Source organism: Anoplophora glabripennis, unplaced genomic scaffold (assembly GCF_000390285.2).
Source record: "Anoplophora glabripennis isolate ALB-LARVAE unplaced genomic scaffold, Agla_2.0 scaffold259, whole genome shotgun sequence".
NCBI lineage: Eukaryota > Metazoa > Arthropoda > Insecta > Coleoptera > Cerambycidae > Anoplophora > Anoplophora glabripennis.
The window spans coordinates 585375-594065 of NW_019416505.1; the positions used below are offsets into that span (position 1 = coordinate 585375).

Sequence of the window (8691 nt, forward strand, 5' to 3'; positions counted from 1 at the left end):
ATAGTGGTAATGTGTGTACAAAAGCTCAGTCCTGTAGTTCAAACGATTCCTAAGATATTGGCGAAAAACTAAAAAAAAATTAAAGTTTTGACACCGTGTTATCTCAAAAACGAAAGCCCGGTGAGAAAAATGGAAGAGGAGAAAAATGTTTCTTTTTTCAAGAGGAATTTACAGTTTTCCGTTGCGACGCTTATTTAGGAACACCCTGTATACAAAGTTGCACCCCTGAGGAGTTATTAGCCCCCAAAGTGGGGCCCTAAATTTAGAAAAAAACAGTTTTTTTTAATTTAACGAGTAATAAAAATTTTTAAATTTTAAAAAAGTCTGCTGTGAATTAATATTACCATTTTTCAATTTGGTCAATGAAGAAAAAGTTCTTAACAATTTTATGGGTGAGTCATCCCCAATGAACACAGTTTGTAGTGCTTCAATTAACTTAAAATCATAATCAAAGAAGACCTATAATAAACCCAAATCATGTACCAAATTTGGTAATTCTGTGGCAAAATGTTGCAGATATTAATTTTTTTCAAAATTTAGGGCCCCACTTTGAGGGCTAAAAACTCCTCAGGGGTGCAACTTTGTATATAGGTAAATTTGGTTAAATTACAATATTTTGGACACCCCTACATGCACATGCCTGTATACGTTTATAATCTCAGCTCTTATATCTGTGACAACCTGAATATTATTAAGAGACTAATTATTCATAGAAAAGTATCAGTCATTTCTATATTTCCTTATATTATAATTTGGTTCCTTTTATTATGAAACATAATAAAAATTTGTGAAATTTTACAAAAAAAAAAAAAAACGTCTGAATGGATATGTTTTCTGTTTATGTGCTGGAATGAAATTATCCAAACAGCGCCGCAAATAAATAGTTTGAGATGAAACAGCAGTTCTAATTATCCAACTCATAGTAATAATATGACGATAGTAAAAGCATTCATTTCCAATAGCTCATAAATAGTTTTGAAATTGTATCCGCCTGTACCTTATCAGTTATAATCTTTAAAAGGCCTACAAGTTGATGTATAATAACTGTATGATATATTAATCGTACCCTTGTAGCTGATAACAAGTGTAACCGTTGCAGGTAAAGATAATAAAGAAACGCCCCGAAACAGAGGAATCGGACGAAGATGACGGCCTCCCGCCTCCTTCGCCCCCGCCAGGCTCCCCCCCACCCCACATCTTCCCCCCCAGAATGAAACCCCAACCACAGCCGGCTATAAATAACATCCAGCCTTATCTGCCCAACGTAGTATCTATCCAGACGAGTCACAGTCACCAGCAATTGTTCCGGTCGCCGCAGCTGAACCTCATCATGCACCCCCACCACGGACCGCCGCCTCCGCCGCACCACCACGTACCTCCTCCGCCGCCCCACCATCACGGGCCACCTCTTCCGCCCGGGCCGCCCCATTTCCATCATGGGCCACCGCCGCCGCCGCCGCATCACCATGGACCACCGCCGCCCCCACCGCATCACCATGGACCCCCGCCGCCACCAGGTTAGTGGCCTTTCTCCTTTTGTTTTTCATACAATTTGTTTAATTTTTGCTCGTTTCTATGTGGCACGTTGAGAAAATCCTGAACGTTATTGCAAATAAGACGACAATTGTGACGTAAGACAGTTACGAATTACTGGGCGTTAAAGAATATATTTGAGTTTTATAAAATGTCACACGTTCGCCTTATCTTCTTATCTAGAAATAATTCCAATAAAACGGGTTTTACTTATCCATCATTATTATTATTCATCATTTAATCTGAATAAATCGTAAAGTATATCTGGCTGATAAAAATTGTTTTTTGTTTGTTCAGTTTCGAGGTGGAATTATTTATTTACTTGATAACCCGCAAATATTTGTCTGTAATGAGATATTTAGGAATTTTGTTTATACGGTGTGTCTATTGTTGATTTTCCGAGAAAAAGTTTCTTTTGCTAAAAAACCAGAGCAGTAATCATATCGTTATGTAATAAAATGTAACGGGGTGTTAAAAAAATGTTAAAACATTAAATTTTCCTCCAAAAATTAGTCCAACCAAATGACACTTCGAGAAAATAAATTGTTACCCAGACTTTTACAAGTGGAAATGGTAAAAGGGCTTATAATAAACGGAAAAAAAATAAATGTGTGAGCAGGGGCGACGGAGGGTTAATTTGGGGGTTGAAAAGTTATGAAAAATTGTATCATTGTGATTTCTGGCGAAAGTTGACTTCAAACAAAAAAGTATCCAATACAAAAGATGTAGATCATGCAAAAATCTACGACTTTTTTAGAGGTCATTTTTTAACATAACCTCAAAATTTCTGAGAAAAATGCGAAACAGGTTTTTTTCTGATTTTTCGTTTTTTATTTCTCATTTCCGCAAAAATAATTTAATTTTGACGAAACTTGGTCAAAGTATACCTTACTCTGTCTTAAATAACCTCAAATTTTTTTAGATAAAAAATTCCAGAAGTTTCTAAGATATTCATTTATTTCGGCCTGAAACACTTTTTTTTCAAAGAAAAATTCTACTTAAAAAAATCATCGTACAGAGTTCTGCCAGTAATAATTTTTTTCGTTTTGACATATACTTTTTGGTGAAATAAAAAAATGTCTTAATACAATGAATTTTTCAGTTATTGTTGATAATTTGTTTAAATTAAAAAAAAAATCAAAAACTGATTGCACCATTCAATTCTACGAAAAAAAAACAAAAAAAAAAAACTGTCATTGTTTGACGACCCAAAACTTTATTTTTGTACAGTATTGCTAAGTATAAACATCTAAGTAGAATTACAAATGCACAAATGATAAATTATCTCTGGATGATTTGAGATTTCAGCAATACAAAGTCTACTGTTGACGCGAAATCCGAAAACCCAAAATTTTACAAAATCGTTTTATTTTTTTTCTGGCTTTATTTGAAAACGAATTTTAAATAAATTGCATATTTACATTGCCACATTTTTCACTCTATCCAATGGCGTCAACATTTTTGCAATCCGACGTTTCGTCTTTGAGGGGCCATCATCAGATAAATTTTTTTAAATATATCGCTGTCATTTTTGATTCTGTATTATCATTAAAAATTTTTCCTGAGTACGGCTCTGAACTCTTTCAAAATACCTGTATCTATTGGAGGAGAGAGAGAGAGAGAGAGAGAGAGAGAGAGAGAGAGAGAGGAGAGAATAAAGCACAAAATATCCAACAATTTTTTTTAATCCATAATTTAAAAAGTTGTACCTAATAAAAAAATAATACGAATTTATGAAATATTTTATTATTTCTAATTAGTATTGCTAATAGTAGTAAAAAATCGGATATTTTGTGCGGTATTGACTTTTATACTGTTGACTTCATCCAATAGATATTTTGAAAGCGTTCAGAGCCGTACTCGGGAAAAATTTTAAATTATAGCTAAAACAAGCTAAAAACTTTTTAAGCGATTACAATATAGTAATATGCTCTAATTCAGAATTAAAAATGCCTTTAGATTTTGTCATAAAAATAGCAGACTTATTTTTAAAAATTAACCCGATGATGGCCCCTCGAAGACGAAACGTCGGATTGCAAAAATGTTGCGCCATTGTATAGAGCGAAAAAAGAGGCATTGTGAATATGTAATTTAATTTAAAATAAAGCCAGAAGAAATTAAACAATTTTGCAAAATTTCCGGTTTTTCCGAATATCTCCGGAACTACCCGGAATTTTAAAACTTTCTATACAGCATATTGTTAGGTATAAAAAACACTGTATATCTATGAATTCTTCAAACTTTAAAAAAAAATAAGTACACTAATCGATCCTACCGAAACAAAATTATTATTTATTTTATTTATTCACTATTCAACTTATGTTTATATCAATACTGTACAAAAATTTAAGTAGAATTTTTCTTTGAAAAAAAAAGTGTTTCAGGCCGAAAAAAAGAATCTCAGAAACTTCTTGATTTTTTATCTAAAAAAATTTGAGGTTATTTATGACGGAGAAAGGTATACTTTGACCGTTTTGTCAAAATTAAATTATTTTTGCAGAAATGAGAAATAAAAAACGAAAAATCAGAAAAAAACTATTTTTCCCATTTTTCTTGGAAATTTTGAGGTTATGTTAAAAAATGACTTCTACAAAAGTTGTAGATTTTTGCATGATCTACAACTTTTGTATTAGATACTTTTTTGTCTGATGTAAACTTTCGCCAGAAATCCTAATGATACAATATTTCATAACTTTTCCTCTTCTTATTTTTTTTTCGTTTATTATAAACCCCTTTACCATTTCCACTTATGAAAGTCCAGGTAACAATTTTCGTTTTTTTTTCCCTCTAAATGGGTTATTTTGATCAGTTTATATATATAAGAATGGGTCATTTTTTTTTTGTCCAGTTATATTGCGTAGATATATATATGCCAGGTATAACTGATGTGCTCGGCCATGCTCCAATGGTGTATTCCACATCACGATTCAATAAAAAGAGTTCTTATAGATTTGTGTCTGGCAACGCTTCGTTTCTGAGAGATACGGGTATTCAGATTTGGAATTCAATTGGAGAGAGCCGCGTAAATATTCTATTTCATTTGTAAATAAAGTGGTTACGTGAATTGTCATTATTTCAAAAAAATTTGCAGACATTTTGGTATTTATGGTACACACTGGCGTATATCAACGAAATGAAAAGAGATGTATAGTGTGTTATTATTAAAATTATATATTATTATGTTATTCAAATCATCCTTTCCAACATAAAATGTCAGCTATTCGATGTTACGTTCACAGGTTGTTAAATATACCTATGGATCGAAACAATTTTATTGCGGAGATTTGCCATTTTACAACAATTATGTTTTAACGGCGGTTTTTTTTTTCGAATATTATCCACAAGGTGATGAATAAAATTTTATATAATAAAATAAATCTAGCTTATAAATCTGAAATTGATAAATTCACTTTTAAATCTTTACCTGATTTATGTAATAATATATCAAAAAATGCCAATTAAAATTGTTCAAAATTAAAAAATTTCATTTCTATGAAACCTTTTTTTTTTCCTAAAACCAAAGATCGATAAGATAAATTAACCAAAAGTGGATTCTATATTTTATTATGTAACGAATGCCCTGCTACATTGGTAGGGCTGCTAAAACTTTAGATGTTTGAATTAAGAGGGCTTTATAGCAAATAGGTAACCAGCAATACATGTTGATAGATTTTTATGACACAGTTTGTCTAAATATGAATTAATGCAAAAATAACAGACTTTCCTCCATTCTAACGCCGATATTCTATAAAATGGACCTAGTTTGAAACTCAAATTACTTTTTGGTGTGAAGAAATTTATAATTTACGATGCCGCATGTTCAAAAGGGGCTAATTTCAAATTTCTTCACAACAAAAAGTAATTTGAGTTTCAAACTAAGTCCATTTCATAGAAAATCTGCGTTAGAATGGAGGAAAGTCGATTATTTTTGCATTAATTCGTATTTAGACAGACTGTGTAATAAAAATCTATAAAAATGTATTGTTGGTGGCCTATTTGCTATAGAGTCCGCTCAATGAACACTTATGTAATTAGAAAATTAAAAATAAATCCTAATCATTGTGCTAATAGTCAAGATTAATTTCAATTGTAGATTTAAACCTTTATTTACATACTTACATACACATTTTGGGTATCTCTAACTTAATACTATTATTTTTCAATTATATAATTATATAACATTCCGTTTGTCAAAAATGTAGCGTTTATCGGTCCCCGTTTATACACAAATTTTTTCGTTAATTTGTGATATAGAATCCGCCATTAGAGCATGACTGAGCATTTTGCTTATACACCGTATACACACGTACATAATTTTTATAGGTCCTCACCTCTGAAGGTGAGCCTAGATGGAATGGTAAGTCAAATATCGCATATATTCACATAAACTTTCACATTTTCCTCTACAGTTCGGGTGGTTGTTGTCTACACATTATAACACACATACTGTAATAAGTGCTAACCCAGTAAAATTAACATTGACAGGTACCAGATTCAGATTTTATTATCTTATCTTTTCAAAAAGGAAAAAATAAATAATATTAAAATTTTTCATGAATAGGATTGGGCAGGCCAAGGCTTCCACCCTTTTTCCCACTTAGACCTAGTAAGTATATTTTTACATTATTTGAAAATACAGTTTAGAATTTAATTGTTTATTTATTTATTCGCTTATGTTCATAGCACACCATTGTCGCGCCATGAAACACTGCATAGTTCCGAATAAAAATATTGATTTTCAGTTTCGTTTTTCAAATTTGTAATCAATACAAAATTTGCTGACTATTTTCGTAAGATAAATGATCCGAAAGCCTTAGTAAGATCTAAATCTGGTACAAGAAGGACAAATTAGATATAAAGTACAGTAAGACCCCGCTTAACGCGTAGGATATGTTCCATCAAAGTAGAGCGTAATGCGAAACAGCGCTAAACAAAGCTATCTTAACATGTAAATAATGGGGTTAGGGGAAGATTGATAGAAAATTGGTTAGGTATTAAATTTAATAATTATGTTTTTTTTTAATAAAAATAAAACCAAACATTTATTTCTTACAAAAATAAAAACAATATAAATGAATATTACTTATAAAAACAAATAAAATTCTAAGTCAGTCAGATCATTCAGTCTATTCTGTTTCCAATTTTCTGCCTTTTTGTCAAGAAGGCATCTAATGTAGTTTGCGTTTTCCTTTTGCGTTCTGTTAAAAGTTGTTGATAAGTGGATAAAGCATCTATAACACCCCGTCTTGCTTTTGAACTCGTCAAAATTTGGATCATTTTCAACAAATTGGTCCATAATTTCAGTTATAGTGGTCAAACTCCTTTTTACAAACGCCATCGAAAGTTTCTACACTGTTTCGGATAGGTTATGTACATATTTGGAAACCTAGCGCTGCGCACAATTTCGGGGAATCCCCTTAGCACTGCGAGCAATTTCGGGGAATCCCCAGGTTGAAATAAAAGAGCGCTAAACCGAAACAGCGCTAAACGAAACAGCGTTAAGCGGGGTCTTACTGTACACAAATTTAACATATACAATTACATAAAATTGAAAGTTTACATTGTAAATGAACGAAATTAACTGACATAAAATAGGGACATTATCAAAAAAAAATCTTTATCATTTTAGTAGCATTGGATTTTCGAAAAGACCATTTTAAATTTTTGGAAAAAGTTTATGGACGTTTACAGTAACTAAAATTATTTCCGGGAAAACTAAACGTGGTTGATAAACGCACAACGGTATTTTTTTTGTGGGAATAGAAAAAACTGAATTGTAAGGTCAATGAAATCGTTAAAGGTTTAATGACGTGGAAGTTAAATCTGTATTTTTAAGAGTTTTTTTTTAATAACGTTTCTGGATGGGCACTCTTATACATACATATGTGGTAGCGAGTTGCAAATGTAAAGATATTGCTAATCCAAACTAGCTTCTGACCTGTTTTATTTTTTAACGTCCCACCCCTTGTACACCATTTAGTAGAGATAATTTCCTAGTCAATTGTTTTAAATCGATTCTAGGTGCTTCCGATCAATATCGGCTTCAAATCGATTTAAATTTCCTTTTCCCGACCCTCTTTGTAAATTACATATTCATTGCTATTCATTCTGTATGCCAAGTCTAGCTGTTAAGTAAATGTTGAAATGTGTTCACACTGTGTACACACAACGCCATCGCCTATTTAACAATATGTCGAATTGTTCATAAAAATGTATAAATTTCGTATCCTCCAAAGGAAATGCATGTTATATATTTTTTTTTTTCTTTCAGGACCTCACCATCATCATGGTCCTCCTCCGCCTTTTCACCGTTAGCATCCGAAACCGTACAATCCTTAAAAAAAACCTTATATGTGAAAGGGCTACAGGATTTCTGTATATATAATTATTATGTGTATACTCTCTTTCACTAAATTAAGGAATAGGCATATATTTTCTTTTTGTATTGTTCGAGGAAGATCCGTGTTGGATTTTATAGTTTTTTTTTATGTATGGAAATGTGTATAAATAAAATGTTTTTTTTTTTACTTAAGTAATAGAATAAATAGGACTTTGATGCCACAATAATAAACAGACTGTTAAAGGAAATATTTTAACTTATGGGTGGCAGGGGTGGCGGTGAATTGGGATTCCACTAATTCAAATTTGATGTTTAATGTCATTTATGAAGACTGAATGTAAAAAAAGTACAAGTATAAAGAAGTCATTATGAGCATCTTTCTTGTGGCACGTGTACGGTGGGTATCGCAATACTAATCGATAGATTCATAAACCTATTGGTAGAAACCGACCGAATGTGTTTTTTTTGGCCGAAGCCGAACTTCGGTTTATGGTTATGGTAGTTATGGTTTATTATTTAAGTCATTTTAATACAAAAAGTTCATATAAACATTGGACCGCAGATGCTTCGTTTTCAAGATACAGGGTGTTAATCTTTTATAAAAAAATGCCATTTCGTAAATATCTTAAACACCTTTTACCCAATTTTGTTGTAATTTGGCAGTGTTATTTGTAGCGTTAAGGGGCCAATTTAACCCTAATTTGATTAGATTTGACAAGTCCAGCGGCATCCCGAACGGTACCTTCAGCTTCAGCGAAAAGTTCGGCTTAATTTTGGCCAAAGCCGATTCTTAGCCGAAGGTTTAAATAATGGCCGAA

The 8691-nt window shown here is 32.0% G+C and overlaps 1 protein-coding gene across 1 annotated transcript in view; it reads left to right on the forward strand.

Moving 5' to 3' along the window:
• LOC108904213 (titin-like) overlaps positions 1-8065 on the forward strand; it is a 28123-nt gene extending 20058 nt beyond the window's left edge. The window contains exons 9-11 of the mRNA XM_018706675.1: positions 1100-1517; positions 6095-6139; positions 7805-8065. Coding sequence (XP_018562191.1) covers positions 1100-1517; positions 6095-6139; positions 7805-7848 — 507 coding nt within the window. The 3' untranslated portion in view covers positions 7849-8065. The remainder of the gene's footprint in view (positions 1-1099; positions 1518-6094; positions 6140-7804) is intronic.
• Positions 8066-8691: the final 626 nt, after the last annotated feature.